This window comes from Homarus americanus, unplaced genomic scaffold (genome assembly GCF_018991925.1).
Source record: "Homarus americanus isolate GMGI-L3 unplaced genomic scaffold, GMGI_Hamer_2.0 scaffold39155, whole genome shotgun sequence".
Classification (NCBI taxonomy): domain Eukaryota; kingdom Metazoa; phylum Arthropoda; class Malacostraca; order Decapoda; family Nephropidae; genus Homarus; species Homarus americanus.
The window spans coordinates 1,901,380-1,921,764 of NW_024737042.1; the positions used below are offsets into that span (position 1 = coordinate 1,901,380).

At 40.0% G+C, this 20,385-nt stretch overlaps 1 protein-coding gene across 1 annotated transcript; it reads left to right on the forward strand.

Moving 5' to 3' along the window:
* The first annotated feature begins 1,120 nt into the window (after positions 1-1,120).
* LOC121872559 (protein Aster-C-like) lies at positions 1,121-9,601 on the forward strand. Its single transcript, XM_042375369.1, has 9 exons — positions 1,121-1,339; positions 1,660-1,855; positions 2,466-2,609; positions 3,424-3,545; positions 3,863-4,052; positions 4,849-5,052; positions 6,577-6,751; positions 7,371-7,497; positions 8,927-9,601. The coding sequence occupies exons 1-9, from the start codon at positions 1,325-1,327 to the stop codon at positions 9,134-9,136; spliced, it is 1,383 nt and encodes a 460-aa protein (XP_042231303.1). The 5' UTR covers positions 1,121-1,324; the 3' UTR covers positions 9,137-9,601.
* Positions 9,602-20,385: the final 10,784 nt, after the last annotated feature.

The window sequence follows — 20,385 nt, forward strand, 5'->3', positions numbered from 1 at the left end:
GGCGAGTGAAGCGAGCCTAAACTTGTGGGAGTTCCGGGGGGCGCTGTAAGCCCCCCGGGAAAATTGTGAAATTTGAACACTTCTTTGGAGAATTTTGAAGCCATATGCAGTTATAATGAGGAAATTAGAACATTGAGAAATTTATAATTAACTGTATATTTATTGATAGTGTACAAATTCCCATGAATTTTAAAGAATGAAAATAAAAATAATCCAAATGAATAAACAAAAAATTAAATATTGTAATATGTGGAGGCCCCCAGAATGTGGAGGCCCCTGGGTAGCTGCCCACTTTGCCCACTCCTGAATCCGGCCCTGACAGGAAGTAAGAACATTTAACTAGTATTTCCACGCTAACCTAGCCCGTAAGCCACGCCCCTCGTCTATAGCTACAAATAGCCGATTGGTTCGCCTGAACGTTTTACCTCCCCCAGACTGGGCGTATATATATCCACCTTTTATAATAGATATTTAAACATTTCTAACATCCTCTCTGAAGTGCTAATGCCTTGAAATGATTTGCATTTATAGTCCAAATATTTAACATTATTGTAGCTAATAACAGGTCTACTTACCAATTGTGAACACATTTAGTTTGATTTTTCTATGAACCAATCAGATAGAAGAGGGGCGTCTCTTACGGGCCAGGTTAGCGTGGAAAGAGTAATTGAATAACGTGAAGAGTAAACACTCCAGATTATTTAGAATATTTCACCTGAAGATTAACCACTCTAACGCTAAACTAATCTAACTTACCCAGCTTAATTTATCCTAACTAAACCTACCCTATCTTAACCTACCCCCCCAAGTAGCATTAGAGTAGTTAATCTCCAGGTAAAATAAGCTGGGATATCTAATCTTTAAGTTTTGTTAGCGTTAAGGAGGTAAATCTGTAGGTGCTCCGAATAAATATAAAACATGTCCTAAATAAAATCATAAAGTTCAATTTCACAATATGCCAAATATCACAATCTGTAGCTATACTTACTAGTGAACTGTAATCTATTGCCTGGATATTATTAAGAACTATATCAAGCTACAGGTGGTTTTGACACACACAACACTGTCTTCAATTCTGCCCAGTGCCTCCAGCCAGACGAGTGACAGTGTGTGAGGTGACCAGGAAGGGGTGCCAAGTGACCAAGAAGGGGTGCCAAGTGACCAAGAAAGGGTGCCAAGTGACCAAGAAGGGGTACCAAGTGACCAGGAAGGGGTGCCAAGTGACCAGGAAGGGGTGCCAAGTGACCAGGAAGGGGTGCCAAGTGACCAGGAAGGGGTGCCAAAACACCTGGAGATAACACAACATCGCACACCACCAACACACATGAAGCTGGAAGAGGTATGATAATGTGATGGTTTGATCTAAACATAACTACCGGCAATAAAGGTGAGGTCGTTCATACTACATTTATCTAATAAGACGTTGATAGCTTTGACAATTCATATGACGTCTGTACTTTGTCACCCATTGAATAATTATACGGTATAAAACTTTTTCCATTACGTTATGAAAGGTTTGTTTATTCAAGAACAGTTTAGTGAAAAATGAAACCAAATCAATAACACTATTGATGACAAAAATTAATCAAGGTGACACCCAAACAACAATAAAACATTAATTTAACATTACGGCTCAAACAACGTTGACGGTCCCCTCAGGTGGGAGACGGGGAAGGTGAGGACGAGGAGCAGGAGGAGTCATTCTACTCGGAGGTGGACGAGGCCAACAGTGAGATCATCCATCCAACACCTCTGTCTTATCTCGCCCAGACAGATCCAACTAGAGGCTCCACGATTGACCTAGACGGGAGAGAGAATGAAATAGAAAGTGATGACGCCAGCTCCACACGACAAAGTAACTGTTACATAATTATAAGATTAACATACAGTCGCGGCATAAAGTCCTATCACTCCTCCGTCCCACCCATGAACCCTAAGCCTCATGAAAGTGTGAATACGAGACATGACACTGTTGGGTCTATAGATGGTGTACTGTGTGGTGTCTCTGATTCTCAAGTTCAAAGGTCTCGGGTTCATGAATGGGACAGTCTACTGTATCCATTACTTTATTGAGAAGTCCGCTATTGAGAGGGTTTACTGGATCCACTACTTTATTGAGAGGGTTTACTGGATCCACTACTTTATTGAGAAGTCCGCTATTGAGAGGGTTTACTGGATCCACTACTTTATTGAGAAGTCCGCTATTGAGAGGGTTCACTGGATCCACTACTTTATTGAGAAGTCTGCTATTGAGAGGGTTTACTGTATCCATTACCTTATTAAGAAGTCCGCTATTGAGAGGGTTTACTGGATCCACTACTTTATTGAGATGTCTGCTATTAAGATGGTTTACTGGATCCACTACTTTATTGAGAAGTCTGCTATTGAGAGGGTTTACTGTATCCATTACCTTATTAAGAAGTCCGCTATTAAGAGGGTTTACTTTATAGTTCTTGTTGTTCCAGCTGGGTCTCGTCTCCTTGAAGTCCAGCACCAGGGGAAGGAGGTGATAAATTCCTTCGTCCACCTCCCCGTTGACACAGTCTTTAACTTAGTGTTCCTGCACGACCGCTTCATGGCTGACGTCCTCTCTGCTAGGAAGGTCACTGGTAAGTCTTTGGAATAGTTCTCACCGCAGTGTCCGTTTTGCCTCATTTTTAAGATAATTTGATATGAAAACAATCAAGAACTAGCATAAGTATTCGGTATTTAATTTTTAATTACCCGAAATAGGCACATCCTCTTCTCTAGCTTATTTCACCTGATGATTTAACACCATAACGCCACCTGGGGGAGGTTTGGTTAGGTTTAAGTTAGGTTAACGTTAGGTAAGGTTATGTTAGGTCAGCGTTAGATTAGGTTAGGTTAGCGTTAGATTAGGTTAGTGTTAAATTAAATTAGATTGGCGCAGATTAGGTCAGCGTTATATTAGGTTAGGTTAATTAGGGTTGGGTGTTGTAGTAGCAGTTATATTTAGCTTAACATGAAATAATATCAACATTTTACTACAAAACAACAATAAGAAACCTTGATGAAAATGTTAGCACACTTATGTAAATAAATGACAGGAAGCCAAACACTTAAATATGTTAGTATGATTATTACAAGCATCTGCAGTAAGCGACTACTCTCACCCAAACACATGATAAAAAGTCGTGAATGTTTTAGTCAGACGCTACCGATAGTCTGGGTATTAACTGAAGAACTCCTACGGCTATTATTGTGCCCCATGAAGGTTTAGTGCCACTGTAGGAGGCTGTTTAGGTCTTGGCACTCCTTCGGGTGACCCTTGGTGCTCTAGTGCCGTTGTTCGCGGCTGTGCTGAAGGTTTTGGCACTCCTTCAGGTGACCCTTGGTGCTCTAGTGCCGTTGTTGGTGGCTGTGGTGTAGGTCTTGACACTCCAGGTATCAATCATCCTCCAGATATAATGAAGACGCCGTGGCAGGAGCAGGAGGATGGTCGCCGAGTACGGGAGGTGACCTACACTATGTCTCTCTCCATCTCCAGCATCACCTCCAAGGCCTCCAATGTTACTGAGAGGCAGGTGAGTCTCAAACAACACACGATCTCTTTGACCTGCACCAACACCTCAAGATTAGCCCCCATCTGTTTTCACCAGAAAATTAACCACTATAACGTTACCTGGTGGGGTTAGGTGAGGTTATATCAGATTAGGGTAGGTTAGATTAGATTAGCTTCGGTTAGAGAGGGTTGGGTTAAGTTCGTATAGATTAGGTTAAGGTGATTATTCTTCAGGTGAAATAACCTGAAGGAGAGAGCAAATTTTCAGGTAATCATAAAATATCTAAACTTAGGAACTCTTGGTGAAGACAATGAGTGTGTGTGTATTATACCCTACAGGTGGTGCAGGAGAGCCGGGCGGGGTACAGGTATGTGGTGGAGACAGAGGTGTTTAACACAGGTATCCCGCATGGTGATGACTTCACCGTGTTAAACTACTACTGTTTCACTAGCGCCGCCGACCACACCACCATTATCACCGTATGGTCCAGGGTCATGTACAAGAAGACTCCTTGGGGTTTAATGAAAGGTGGGTCACTTTACGGATCACCTGAAGATTAACCACCCTATCGCTAATATAATTTAGGTTATATTTACACATTAATATACCGATTTACTATATATATATATATATATATATATATATATATATATATATATATATATATATATATATATATATATATATATATATATATATATATATATATATATATATATATATTTATGTAGATCCACAATGAAAACGTGGATAGATATATCTTGATAAAATCACAGGAAATGAAACAACGGAGCACCTCAGCTTTCGTCTTTATTCAGTTGCCTCTGAAGATGTCTTGAATAAAGACGAAAGCTGAGGTACCGTTGTTTCCATTTTCCGTGTGATTTTATCAATATATATATATATATATATATATATATATATATATATATATATATATACACACACACACGAAAGCTTCCTTGTTTCATATATTAACGTTTTATAAATATTGTGATAATTTTAACAAACACTGTACATGACACTACGGTTGAAACAAAAGTATAAAATTGTAAAGAAAATTGTATTTGTGTAGGAGCCGAAGAACTACTGGAACGACTGAGTGTCCTGCCTACCCCCAGCTTTAATTAACCCAACATAACATAACTTTAACTACGTCCAAATCTTAAACTAGCCTAACCTGACCTAATTACCTTAACCTAACCTAATATTAACATAACCTATCTAACTATAACTCAAGTCACCTTAACCGAACTCCGTAAACTTAACCTAACCTAACGTGAGAATCTAACAGCTCCTCCCTCACCCTCGTCCTCCTCCACAGTGGTGTTGGAGAAGAACACATACAGTGGGGTGGAGGCGTTGATGGCTGAGCTCCTGACGCAGTTGGTGACGGAGGAGGAGAGGACTGCCTTAGTGGCGATGGGACGACGAAGACGAATACAATCAAGAGCATACGACCATGACGATAAAGTTGAGGATAATTCACACGACCATGACCATGACCTTGCCCACGCCACCGAGGAAGGTAAGATACTACAGTGACCATGACAGTCGCCCACAAATGTCTTGTCGCCTCTCTTGAACCACGAGCCCCGAGCTTCACATTCATGAATCCGAAGCGTTTGTGGATAATGCTTCGGGTTCACGAGTCTAAATCTCGGGGTTCGTGTTTCAGGAGGATAGGCGACAGGACTTTTGTGGGTGACTGTACACTCGATCCAAAAAGTAACTTTACAGAAGAAAACATAAGAAAATAAGGCGTCTGCAATAGGCCGGTTGGCCTGTGCATGGCAGCTCCTGTCGAGAGTTACTACCACTCTCTATCATCCATGAATCTATCTAGCCTCCTTTTGAAACTTTCCAGAGATCCCGCACTTACTACAAAGTTGCTAAGCTTGTTCCACTCGTCCACCACCCTATTTGTGAACCAGTTTCTTCCTATCTCCCTCCTAAACCTAGACTTATCCAACTTGAATCCGTTGCTCCGAGTCCTATCCTGCTCGGATATTATAAGAACTTTATCTATATCCCCTTTATTGATTCCTTTCACCCACTTAAATACTTCTATCATATCTCCCCGCACTCTTCACCGATTTTGCGTGAGGCCATATGACACAACGAAGGATTTTGACAACCCTACCGAAACAACAGGAGTCGTGGTGTTCATTTTGAAATTTATCGGACCCTCTGTAAAGTTACTTTTTGGAAGGAGTGTACAGTCACGAATAAAAGTCCATTTATACATTCTTAGACTCAGAACTGCTGGAACGAATCCCCGAATTGCTTGCCTATACCCATAACAATGGCGCTGAACTGTACTGTAATATCTTATACGAGTTTGATACAGTTTCGGTAAGGTTTTTAAACGGATTCCTGTTCGCGGCTCAACACTTTTTTTAACGTTTTAGTACATGTCTTGTCTAATAGGAACACAGCTTAGTATAAAACTACCCCCCCATGCTTGTCACACACACCACAATGGTGATGTGAATCTTTAACCACTTATAATTCAGCCGCCAATTTGCTTAACCTTAATTAACATATTTTTGTTGTAAAAAAATCATAGTGTAGTAACTTAACATACTGTACACCAAGTTAGGGAACGTTAAAATACGCTGTTGTTGTTAGTGGTTGTTGTTGTTAAGGATTGTTGTTGTTAAGGATTGTTGTTGTTAAGGATTGTTGTTATTAGTGGTTGTTGTTTTAGATGATTTAATTACCCGGATTATTTCCTTAAATTATTTTCACCGAGCAACCTCTGTGTTGTAGATTCAATTCGATTAGGTTAAGTTTAGCTGGAATTAAATAAGCAAGGTTAAGTTAGGTTAGAATTATTATAAGATTAAATTAAAGGAGAATTGGATTAGGTAACACTAGGTTAGGATAGTTTACAATTACATTAGGTTTCGCTAGAATAATATTAGATTAGGTTAGGATAAGTTAGAATTTCGTTAGGTTTGGCTAGAATTATATAAGATTAAGTTAAGTTGAAATTATATTCAATTAATTTTTTTTCCACAAATGCAATCCCATCACCACTTCACTACAGAAATCTTGAAGGAACCACCAGCCTCGGAGTCGGACAAGGTGCAGGGATGGGCAGGGGTGGTAGTGGTGACTGCCTTGCTGGTACTGTTAGTGGGGAATGCTCTGCTGTACACCAAACTCACACACCTGGAACACCTAGCTCGTCACCACCCCCCACCACCTTCTCTTCCCCACAGGTGTGTACAGCACTTATAAGAAATGGGGGTGTGTAAACTGAAGGGAAACCTAACCTAACCTGAATTAACCGGCAGAGAGACGAAAACATAATAGATTAAGAGAGAGAAAGATAAGAGGAAAATACAGTGAGTAAGAGACGAAAAGAGAAAAGAAATAAGAGGGCGAGTAAAAGAGAGAGAGAGAGAGAGACTGACACCAACCACTTTAACTTCTCACAGTAACACGGTGTTGTGAAGGAAAACTAAGGGTTGTATCTGTGTTATGCAGAAGACCCGACAGCAGCACCCTTATTCACTACCTCCTAAGATGTCCCCACACACAACGCCTCCGTGACGCCTGCTGGACCACCACTCCACGACCCCCTGACGGAGACACGATGATCCTCCCCATACTGGCCAGATATTTTGTAAATAATATTGATTATGTGTTAAAGGAATATCCTTCCTTCCTTAGGCTTTAGTAAGCCCCTTTATAATATTTATACTGTATATACTTGTCACACTTGCCAGATGCTTCTGGTGTCATTGTACAGGGGTACCTAGTGACAGCACTAGGATCCCGCTTCCTCTATCAAGGAATAAACAATTGAAATTGAAATTGAAGGGTTGTATCACACAGGCAGGTGGGGGTGAAGAGGTCGTGGGAAGAGGTGGCGAGGGTACTGCGCCGTCAGGAAGAACTACACCAACACCACCAACGCTACTGGAAGACCACTATACATCACGTCTCCCTCAAACTACAGGAAGTGAGTTGACGGTGACGTTATCGATGTTATTAATGTGCTTCAATAATTGCATTAAGGTGTTTAAATGCGTAATAAGGCAGGAGTGAGTTACAACACAGCCTATAATCCATCACAACACACTGGCAGATCCTCGGGTGGCCGGTAATAAAGTCACAGGAAAAAAAGTCACAATTAATTTATGGTGGCCGGTAATAAAGGCACAAGAAAAAAAGTCACAATTTTGGTTAAGAAAGAAAGTCAGGTAATCAAAAAAAATATTCAAGTCAGTCACAGTTTATTTAAGTACCATAAACAATTAAAGTAATAAAACTGAAAATATTTTAATTCAGTTATTAACTGGCAATACATTGACAACACTATTTATATATGATGGCATTACATGTATGTGAAAACAAAACACGTTTTGTTCAATATCTTAAGCACAGTAAGGTAATCAAACAAAAATATTTAAGTCAGTCATTTATTGACAGTCCATGACATGTACAGATTGAAAACAGCTTTCTCATTAATTTACCATCAGTTCTGCATATTCCTTTACTGAAACTGATTGACATATTAACCTTAAAAAATGTGAGAATTCGATAGTTAACTTTTCTTTTTTTCCTGTGACTTTTTTTCCTGACTTTTTTTCCTGTGACTTTTTTCTGTGACTTTTTTACCTGACTTTTTTACCTGGATTCGATCCTCGTGGTTGTATCAGCTCATAACAATAATAATAATAGTAATTATAAGAATACAAATAATATAATAATAATAATAATAATAATAATAATAATAATAATAATAATAATAATAATAATAATAATAATAATAATAATAATAATAATAATAATAATAATAATAATAATAACACCTCAAGAACTTCATCAAGATCATTAAAGTTTAAGTAAAATTACAAAACATCTGAAATTAACACCATCACAGGAAGCGAATGTTTACATTTTCGACTTTGTTTTCAACACATTTCGGGAAGACAGTCTACTAACCCCTTGTGTACGGGGTCCAATCTGTGCTGAATAAAATCGTCTGCTATTAACCAAATAAAATATTAAAAGTGGCGTCCTTGGAGTAAAGTGGTTAAAATTTTACTAAATCCCCCCCCCAAAGTATATAAATAAAATGCAAATCTTTTAAACAGGATTAAAGCTTTCAAGTCACCTGAAGATCAGCCCCGTTACTTATTTCACCAGATGATTAAAGATTAAACCCAACTTAACCACAGAAGTCCTGTCCCAGATAATGCTACACACCGAACACACCTCACCTCACCTAACCTAAACTTAGCCCTACCTTAACCTAACCTAATCTAACCTAAACTTAACCCAACCTAACCTACCCTAACCTAAACTTAACCCAACCCTAACTTAACCTAAACTTAACCCAACCTTAACCTATCCTAACCTGCCGTAACTATCAACACTACCCACAGGTACACAAGAACTTGGAGGTGGTGCTGTCGACCATCCCAAAGCACGAAGAGAGCCTCAGACAGGTCCTCCTACAGCAGTGCGACTTATTCGAGGGGTTACAAGGCGAGGACAACCTTCAACATGAACTGGAGGACCACCTCGATCATGACGTCATCTACGACCAGCCACAAGAACCTAGACAGATCACAAACACTGATACTCTCAGCTGATCACCACGCTACTCATCTGATCACCACACTACTCAGCTGATCACCATACTACTCCGCTGATCACCACAACAAGTACTCACAGCTGATCATTACACACACTGATACTCACAGCTGATCACCACAACAAGTACTCACAGCACATCACTACAGACACTGACACTCACAGCTGACCACCCAAACACTGGCTTAAGACGTACCAATGAGTATAAATTAACACTACGCGACACAACGTTAACCAAATTCATTTTAATTAATACACAAAAAATAAATAATTAAATAAATAAATTCAAAATCTAACATAGGTTTATTTAATTGGATTAAATTTGTGAGATGTGAAACATTTGAATTAGAATATTATGTTAGTGATGATGTGAATGACTTAAAATACATATACATACAGTGTACCTTTGTTTTATAGACACCATTTTCTTCACTATGTTTTATTGGCGTTGATCTCAGACTATTATATATAATTTCCCATGATTTGTGTATATAATTTTTCCTTTATATCTCTATTATGTGCCTATGTTTCCTGGATGGTAATATTATTCAGTATACTGCTGGTGGATATCTTCTCAAATGACGAATAGAATTAACCCGATTGATAAATTATATTACTAGTAAACAAAGACGCAAAAGCTTGAACGAAAAATTGCTTGAACCAGACAGAATTAAAACGGGTGACTCTTGACAAGGTATTATTTCTTTACGAGATATTAAGCTCAGGGAGAGACGAGAGAAGCATTATGGTCAGGACTATTCAGCGAGGCGTCACAGCAATAGACAGGGACTGAAATGATACTTGAAGGAGAAGGATTTGTACTGATGGGGGAGAAATCTGAAGGTATTGCGTATTTGTCCAAACTTCACAGGTAAGGGAACAGTGCTGGATAAATAATAATATTGAGAATGATGTAAGTCTTATGGTGTGTGTGTGTGTGTGTCAGAATAAGAGAACGAGTGGGATTGAGAGAGAGAGGTAGAGACAATTAAACATAGATTGTGACAGAAAGAGGGGGGGGGGAGAGTGAGACAGACATACAGACAGAGAGAGGGAAAGGTGGCAGCTCTCCCTTCTAAGGTCTCCACAACACCCATGTCCTGTTGGCTTCTATCATTATTCTAAGCCTCTATCATAAAAATCATGTCTTTTTCAGCTAATTTCCTCCTATTTTCCCTTTTAATTCGTCATTATCTTTATCTTACACTTAATAATGAACACACCTTTGTAACTAATATATTTTATGTAGAGTTTTCCATTATTATATTTAAATCTAAAACACTTGAATCCCCCCCCCCTCCCAATCAACTCATTTCACCTGATGATTAAACACCATAACAAATCTAACTCTACCTGGTGGGTTAAGTGAGGTTCACATCAAGGTGTTTAATAATCAGGTGAAATAACCTGGTAGGGGGCGAACTTGCAGGTGATTTTTTTAACTAAATCATTATTATCTACTCAGACCTTTATTCACATTACCCACCAAGTATAAATTACACTTCCGTTACTTCATTTCACATATTCTTCATCTTCGTCAGTATACTTCCTGTGCAAGACGCGAGAGATAGAACTAAAGTTATTGAAACTCCTGCCAATATTCAGTAACAATAACGTGTGTATGGCAGTCATTCCTCCACCACACAAACACACTCATAATTATTAAAGGTGTCAGAGAAAGTCTTTTGGCTGGAACTTCTCAGGTCTTGTTGGACTCCTCAAAACACATTTCCATTCGCACATAAAAAATCACCCAATTCTTTTATTTTTCTTTATTTTGTCTGTTGTTTGACGTTCGTTTTGTTTATTATTTGTTTTATTATCTCTTCTTATCTAACAGGTGTATAACATGTTCCTACTAGCCTGGCTGCCTCACTCTCCTCTGCAGCCTCTGTTAAAGCAGTGGCGTAATAACAGTCGAGGACTCCCCCCCACCCCCTCCCGCGGACACCCATCCACACTCTCACCACTAGTGATGAAAAAAATTGCGTTTCTTTCCCCATATTTTTTTTCCTAATTTCACTTAAAATAATAATTGATTTGTTGAACACCATTTACTATGCTAGAAATTATTAATTTTTTGGTCATTCATTGTAGCTAGGCATACTCTCCTGGAAGAGGTGAAAACAGCTATTTCCTTACACACACACCGGCTGCGGCGGGTTGACAAGGGGTTTAGGTATTGCGAGAAATTAACCCTAGATTTATCTAAGCTCAGGTATTTCTTCTTTATATCATCTGTACACTTCAAACAGTTTTCAATATGTTTCATCATTCTTGTTCCATTCTTGCTCAGAACAGTACAACAAACTATACATTTCACCCTGGATGTCTTCAATCCTATACCCTCTACAACTTTAAAAAGTCATAACTGCTGATTCCTTTCTCCCTGGCATAGTCATAGATGCAAATCGTCTGAACTTATCATTAGAGAAAACTAAAACTATATCGAATTTTGTCCTCTTCTATAAATTGACTCGGAACCTTCCAGCCAGGGAACGCCGCCGCCCACACTCCCCAAAGAGACAACGACGCCATCCCTTCACCACCCAAAGGACAATGCTGCCGACACTCAAGAGTTGGAAGAGAAGGGTTAGGTTAGGGTGGCATTAAATTAGACTAGTGTTAGGTTAAATTAGATTTAGTTCAGATTAGGTTAGCATTTGGGTTTTAAATCATCAAGCGAAATGAGCTTCAGGTGATACCACATCATTTTCTACTAATGAAATTCCACAACAGCGTCTAATAAACCACACATTAACTAACTTATTAATCTATAGCACATGGGAGGGCTAATTACAGCACCTTGTTTATTAACCTCTTCTTTCAATTAGCCTCGATAATTTTTTAAGATGAGGACAATAACCTGACAACACATCGGGTGTGGAGGATGAGTCACAGTGCGTGGGAGGAGGTAGGTCACAGTGGGTGGGGGAGGTAGGTCATAGTGGGTGGGGAGGGTGGGTCACAGTGGGTGGGGAGGGGGGGGTTGTGGGGTGGGGAGGTAGGTAGTGGGGTGGGGGAGGGTGGGTACAGTGGGTGGGGAGGGAGGTGGGGTTGTGGGGTGGGGGAGGTGGGTCAGGGGTGGGGAGGGGGGGGGTGGGTGGGGAGGAGGTCACAGTGGGTGGGGGGGTGGGGGAGGTCTAGGTGTGGGTGGGGGAGGGTGGGGGTGGGGAGGGTGGGGAGGTGGGTCAGTGGGTGGGGAGGTGGGGTCATAGTGGGTGGGAGGGTAGGTCAGGTCATAGTGGTGGGAGGGGGTCACACAGTGGGTGGGAGGTGGGTCAGGGGTGGGGGAGGGTGGTAGGTCACAGTGGGTGGGGGAGGTGGGTCATAGTGGGTGGGGGAGGTGGGTCATATTGGGTGAACGGAAGTCTCGACAATATTGGCTGTTTTCCTTAATGACCCAACGCTATTTTTATGACTTTATGACCTTTTAAACACCTTGAATTACTAAATATTTATCATTCTAATTATTTATATCAGCATTTATATACGAATAGTTATAATAAATTATTATGGGGGTCGGGTAGACGTGTCCTAAGCGCGCCGCCTCCCTTGCTACACTGATGCATGGAGATTCGTTGTTTATGGAGTAAGAATCTAACTTACCAATATCTTACACACCACCACCAACAACCAACCAACCCACCCACACTACCTTCTATATATATTCAGATTCCATACTCTGGGTCTTAACTCCCTCTTTCCCGATCTAACAGCGTTTCGTGGGGGTATTCGTGGTTAATTACCCATATACACACACAGTCAACTGACACACTGAAACAATGTGACCTTGAGATTCTTTCAGGTCGTATATATCAACAGTGGATATTATACAGCTATTTAGGATGCGGTAGATATGTTTCCCTTGTACTTTCACTTTAAACAATTCAACTTACTACTGTCATACTTTAAGAGGGTGAATACTGTTACACTTTAAGAGGGTGAATACTGATAATTCACTTAATTATTGGTGTAATTACCCTAAGTAGTTGGTATTTCTAATAACAGTAATCGGTTGCGATACTTGGAACCAGTTAGTTACATTGATGTTGAGCTTGAATTGTGTAAAGACGTCAACAATTAGTTATACAGACGCCAAGAGTTACCGGTAATTATAGACGCCAAGAGTTACCGGTAATTATAGACACCAAGGGTTGCCGGTAATTATAGACACCAAGGGTTGCCGGTAATCATAGACACCAAATGTTACCGGTAATTATAGACGCCAAGGGTTGCCGTTAATCATACACCAAAAGTTACCGGTAATTATAGACTTCAAGAATCACCGGTAATTAGAGACGCCAAGAATTGGCGGTAATTAGAGACGCCAAGAGTTATCGGTAATTAGAGACGCCGAGAGTTACCGGTAATTAGAGACGCCAAGAGTTATCGGTAATTAGAGACGCCAAGAGTTTCCGGTAATTATAGCCAAGAATTTATTATTGTCACCAAGAGTGAGTTATTAAATGTCAAGAATGAGTTTTATCACCACCTGTCAAGACCGTGCCACTAATTTTGTTGTTACGAGGATTCTATAAAAACAAACACTGTATCATGTCCCGAGGAATTAAAGCTGAAGGCAGTAGTAGCATTTTGTCACTTGAAGCTGAAGCTTGTCCTCATAGTGGCAATAGACATGTTTCCTCGTCAAGTCCTTCAATATAAATTACCCAGGGGGAAATAATACTGCTAATGTGTAGATGCATTGTGGGTCGTGAGCTGCAAGGAGGCGCTGGGGAAGCCGCAGAAATCGAACGACAGTGCGCGAGCATCAACACTAAACGTTGACGTCATCACGAGGAAACCATGTTGTGCTTGTGACGTCACTTGGCACAGTTCCCTCCTCCTCCTTCTCTCTCTGTGGTGTGTGAGGCCGCTACCAGTCTGGCTGCCTCCGCCGTGTGTCCCGCTCACCACCTTCGCACATGAGCATCCCCTCCAGATCGATATGAACTCACCAAACCGCCCCGCAGCTCCCGCCGTGGCAGACGGCGGTGATCTCGGAGCCACCAGCGCCGATCTCGGACCCCAAACTGAGGTGGGAGACGCGCTGGGGAAGGTGCCTCACAGTGCCCTGGGACAGATAGGGGAGGCAGCTTCTGGGGCAGTAAATGTCCACGAGGTACTGTACCTGACTGACATGGACTCTGAGGCCTTGTGTCTTCAACACCTGCACCAAGAGTGACACTTGTGATTCACCAACACGTTGACCATGGTCCAGGACCAAAGATCACCAGGATAGTGTGGCGCCGCTGTACAACTTCTACCAGGGTACTCGACTAGAGATTGTACCTGACACCTGAGCGAACCTCACACAGATGTACAGGTACGTACTGTGCAGGTAAATGTGGTCAACAGGTGTGGAAGAACACCAGCCTCCGCACCTGAGTCTTCACCATGACTGTCAACACATCGTTCCACCACAACATCCGGTCATCAACACCTTGTTGCAGAGAACTGAAAACAACAATAACGCCGTGGTGACCAAAGACAACACAGTAATTAACAGTACTTTAACAAATTTGTATAAAAAACAGGCAATAAAAAAAGGGCAGCGATGAACTACAAAAACTGTGTTCCATAATTACGTGTGCCCGGTGTCCCTGATTCTGTATTTAGTAGGAGGTAGTACTGACGCTGTGTACGCGAGTTGTGTACGGGTGTTAAGGTGTCTCTGTCTTGGATAATATAGCGGTTAGACAACTCCCTCGTCATATAAGATTAGACCTGTCATGTGTCAAGCATGTGCCTTAGAATATGAAATAACGATAATAATGAAATAGATTCAGCATTAGAGGGTGTTTCCATCCCGATTATTAAACTGTGTGATAGGTGGATAATGATTGATCATTTTAAGTACTGGGTCATCGAAAATCTATACCCAAATTTTAATATATGACTAATTAAAATCTAAACATTGTTTTTCAATGATTGTATGTACAGTACAGTATATATATGGAGCATTAATTGTCACTTGTACAGAGCCAGTGACCAACAGCGAGCTCTCATGTGGTTAACAGAATGTAACCTGTACCAAGATTATTATTATTATTATTATAATTAATTGTATAGGAGCAGTATTATTATTATTATCAATATTATTAATATTATTACTATTATTATTACTGTATTACGTAACTTGTGTGGATGTTGACAATAACGTCTCCTGTAGTTAACACTTATTGTGGATCAAAACATTAACGTCAGACAATGATCCATCTATCCGCTACACTACAGTCAAGGTGGCGACCGACGGTATAGGTTCTACTATGTGAAGGTCTTGTTATGTATAGTATGTATTGTATTTTTGTAACTTCCCTTAGCGTTGTGTTCCCTCCTAATGTGACCTGGCAACGCTGTGCTTTGTTGTGTATTCTTGTCACTTACGACAGACCTTGGGCTTCCTTACACATCTTTGGTTCATGATACATAATTGTTCAAATTATTTGTATTAGTTCAAAACAGATTGATATTTGGGGATTAATAAATAGATATACTGGTGTGTATATTCTGTGTGCATATAGAGCGTTAATCAACCACACTGTACTTCAAATTAGTGCTAAGTTTACTAAGATATGTTTCTTAGGTCATACAGTATTTACAATTATGTACTGTATCATGTATGTATGTATGTTTGTGCGCGCTGCGATTCTCAACATCTTAAGCTAAGTTTAAATGTTGTGTGTAAGAGGATTATATGTGATCTTAAACACACGTCTTCCAGCAGTACTTCCACATGACCATTTTCCCCACAACTTGTCTTCCGTAATGGGAACTGATGGCCAAAGTTAAGCCAAAAAATAACGATGCTTCCCACTGTAGCATACCGTGTTATAATACCAAATAAAGAGTTATGTTCAAAATGGGAGTTTCACCAACCTTATAAATACTGTTTTAAGCTGCCACACCGCGAGCCACGACCTACTGTTAGCTGTAACAGGTTAGGCCTATACTGCACTGTGTCAAGGCTGGCCGCTGTCATTACTAGGCCAAGGTCGCTCCTCGCCACCACCACAGTTCTTGTATTTCTCTCTCCAAATTAGTGTAGAGGAAACAGCACATTATCTTTTCTGCTAATCAAAAGCCATAACTGATCAAATATGAAAATTATCTGTAGAATGCTGTAAGCGATTTTAGCGAATATAAGTGAATGATATAAAACGAATTTGTCAACTTGTGCACGGCAAAAAAATGAAATGTCTACGTGTTCTAGTTTTTTGTTTCCGAAGTCGTGCATGTGATTTAACCCTAAATTATTAATCTTCGGTATATACAAAAATTAAACACTACTAGGCTGCATTTTCAAGGTGGTTTTACAATGCTGGACGGATCCCCAGAAGATTTGCTCCCTCCCCCCCCAGATTATTTCACCTGAAGAATAACTGAGCTGACTTTCTGCCTCATTTACACACAATTGCAGGGACTCAATTGTTTCTCTTACTATTGACAATACAACATACATATATCGTTTCTCACTATTGATCTTTTTTTTAATTTCTTTATGATTCCTTGTTATTATTATTATTATTATTATTATTATTATTATATTACGTTTTCGCGCCCCGAGCCCTGATGTGGGTCGGTGACCTGTGTCCGGGTGGGCTGGTACCCGTAAAAAAAAAAAAAAAAAATAACCTACCGTAACGCTAACCCAACCTTATCTAGCCTGAAGATTAACCACCCTAACGCATCCTGGGTTGGGTTAGGTTAGCGTTAAGGTGGTTATCTTCAGGTTAGATTAGGTTAGGTTGGCGTTAAAGAAGTGAAACATTAGGTGACCAAGTTTATCTACGATTTATTATACAATATAATAAACAAATCTGTGCTTATCATTCCAAATTATACCTAAAACAGTGCAGTTGAGCCCCAAACGCCTGACCTAGTTGGCGCTCTGCCAGGATGTGGGCGAGCCAACAAAAGTCTCACAGTAGAATTACACATAGGGCTTCATGTAGCCACGCTCTCTGTTTTAATGTCAACCACACAAGAATTACTTCCCAATTAACAAATGATATTTTTTAAAGTTCTTTTCCCGGGATTATTGGCACTGATAGTGGAGTAATTGACACCGATAGTGGAGTAATTGACACCGATAGTGGAGTAATTGACACCGATAGTGGAGTTATTGACACCGATAGTGGAGTTATTGACCGATGATGGAATTGTTGACACCGATGGTGGAGTTATTGACACCGATAGTGGAGTTGTTGACACCGATGATGGAATTGTTGACACCGATGGTGGAGTTATTGACACAAAGTCAATAATTACCGTTATTGGCACCGATACAGGAGTTTAAACCATACAAAAATTCCGGCAATACTTCACTTGATGGCCGCAGCTGCGTAAAACAGACTATGTGCTACAAATCAAAGCACATAAGCGCCCCAAGTCCGGTTGTGTAACAGGCCTTTGAAGCAGAGGGAAAATGTGTGGTGAAATACCCCAAAGAACACCAAACAAACCTTTGAAAAACCTTACCTAACCTTTCCTAACCCATAAAAAAGGTAAAAATCGCTTTCGAGTTCAGAGACCCCCCCTCCCCCCCACCCTCCTCTTCTCAACACCGAAAATAATAGTAGGGCAAGTGCTTTATAGTTTTAGGATTTTTATAGGTTAGGTAAGATTTTTAAGGGTTTGTTTCTTCAAAATATTAAAATGGCTGGAAATAAACTACGGGTATAAAATGAAGTATTCCCAAAAATCCATACTGAACATGAATTCCGAACCATCATTTAAACGGCTTCAAAGATTCAATTATAGACAATAACCTCAAAGATTCATAACATGAGACTGAACAAGATTCATCGCCAACTACTCAACAGCCACTCCAAATTATATACACTGGACATTTACAGTACACAGTGTGATGTCCCTCCTTGCTACCCATAACATTGAGGAAAGGCAAAGTTCACAAGCAAAAATACAGAGTGAATAATCAAGGGGTTGAAATACGTGGATGCATCATGTAAGGAGCACACACACAAGAATCACTGTTTGTGGCAGACAATTTTAAGTTATGAAAGGGATAAGAAGATTATCATGTAAACTGAGTAATTTCAAAACATTTATATTAAGTATTATGTTAGTTAATTAGGTACATTCACTAATAGAAGTAAACCAAATATGCAATTATCAAAAAAGTAACAACTATGCATTTGTCAAAACACACAAGAATATTACCCATTTATTCTTACATTATACATTAAATACACATACTATACACAATAACACAAAAACCTGGTGGAAATGGCAGCTCAGGTAACAAGTCCAGGTTGCGATGGTCAGCCACAAGGAACCAAGGATTAACGCCGCAGTCCACTACCATCAAACCATCACAACACCACCACTGTAGGCCGCAGAAAAAGAGACTCGGCCTACCAGGCAGATACACTTGCCTCGATACCTCAGTCTCATAGTCAGATGGGAAACTGGTTCTGAAACGGTGCTCACTGGGGTCGAGTAGCTTCGTGAAGCTACCAAACAGGAAGGTACTACCGCCTGGGAAGCTATTGGAAGCATAATGTGTTTTCTTATGGTAGACCCTGCTGCTATATGGCATCACGAAGATTGTGACCATGTCCCAGGTTGCTGATCTGACTTTCTGCCTCATTTACACACAATTGCAGGGTTTCAATTTTTGTTTCTCTTACTTCGACATGACAAATAATAAAATAATACTCACAACGTTGCCTTTAGTGTTGGCTAGTTAAATACTAGTCAGTAGCTAAGGGGAGTAAAACATAAATACATAGAGCTAACTGACCCTACAAGCGCTTTGGGGAAACTGCTAAACAAATCATAATAATTATAACACAAATTAACATAAAAATAATTATCCTTATCATTTATCTACAGGTACAATACTACCACTCCCACAAATTAAGTAAAAGTACACTATTAATACATGATGTCCTACTACTTACAAGTAAAATTATCACTAAGCGATAAATAGGACACTACTAAAACATCCTTTTGACCTTTGTACTTTACAGTCGACCATAGGTAAATGGTATACTGACAACACCATTATGTACAAGATGGATCAAATTACTGTATCTGGTAAAACACAACAAAGAACTCCCAGAACTTCAAAATGACTTTTTTGTGGGGACTGTATCGTGACGATCCAGATACATGTAGTATACAATTTCCAATGTACATTACAGTACCATACAATAGTGTTACGAGTATAAGCATTTCCTTAATGTTTTGTGAATTTGTTAGTAGTTAGTGGGTTAGGCCTGTTGTGTGGATTTTGGATGTGTACTATAAAGAGAATGCTCGGTTGAGTTTAGGAAATGAACTGTGCCTGCTGTGGAGCGGAGAGCCTTGCAATGGACGGAATCATTCAAATTCAAATTTGCTGAGTCAGTGTTGCAGGGGCGGATCCAGATATACCAAAAGGACTGAACTAGCACGTATATTTTAGTCATTATGAATATTATTACTGTACAGCAAAAAAGAAACATTCACTGCCCTCCAATTTCATATTTTAATTTAACTAAACCCTTTTATAAAACATATACACAAAATATGGCTGTTCTCAGCTTGCATGGACAGTCGGTTAGGTGCCATATGGGAGACTCAGATTTTGTATATTAATATCTGCAATTGAAAAACTAAGCAAATGACTTATTGACATACTCACATACCTGCCAATAGGCCATCCACTCTTGTAGCTCATTGGTGAGGGAAGAAGGAACTGGAAGATCTGCCTCCCAAAACTTCATCTTCAGAACAAGTGTCTTCAACTTGAAAACAATTCATACTTTTAACTGGCAGCAGGGAAAATATTGCTTGGCTCGGATGAATGTCTTAGTTTTGAATCTCGTTTTTATCTCAGAGATAGTGTAATTAATGAAAGGGACTGCAACATTCCTTTTGAAGTGTTCCTGCGTGGAACTTGCTGCAGCATTAGCCATGTGATCCTTGGAATCTCAATTGCACATCCAACATCATCTGCCATTTTCTCACAGGCTGTGTACCATAAAGTAAACTCTGTGTCGAAATTGGACCTTATTTCTTGAAGCCTTGCAGTTGCACTTTGAATCAGTAGATAAGCTTGGTAAATGTCCTGATCTCGTTTTGGCAGTTTAGTGGGTCAGTGTCTGTAGCAAAGGATAGTCTTGTCCCTGTAAGTATCCTACGAGATACTGGTGCATCACACAGTATTGTGGGGAAAAGTTCAATCCTATTTGTGAAGGAGACTTGTACAGGAGAACATGTGTTGCAGGGAGTTAAC

What these genes read in the sequence shown, in the direction of transcription:
- LOC121872559 (XM_042375369.1), top strand. An exon ending in CTCTGCTAGGAAGGTCACTG is followed by an intron (nt 2,610 to 3,423) that starts GTAAGTCTTTGG and finishes ATCATCCTCCAG; the next exon opens with ATATAATGAAGACGCCGTGG. An exon ending in CCAATGTTACTGAGAGGCAG is followed by an intron (nt 3,546 to 3,862) that starts GTGAGTCTCAAA and finishes TATACCCTACAG; the next exon opens with GTGGTGCAGGAGAGCCGGGC.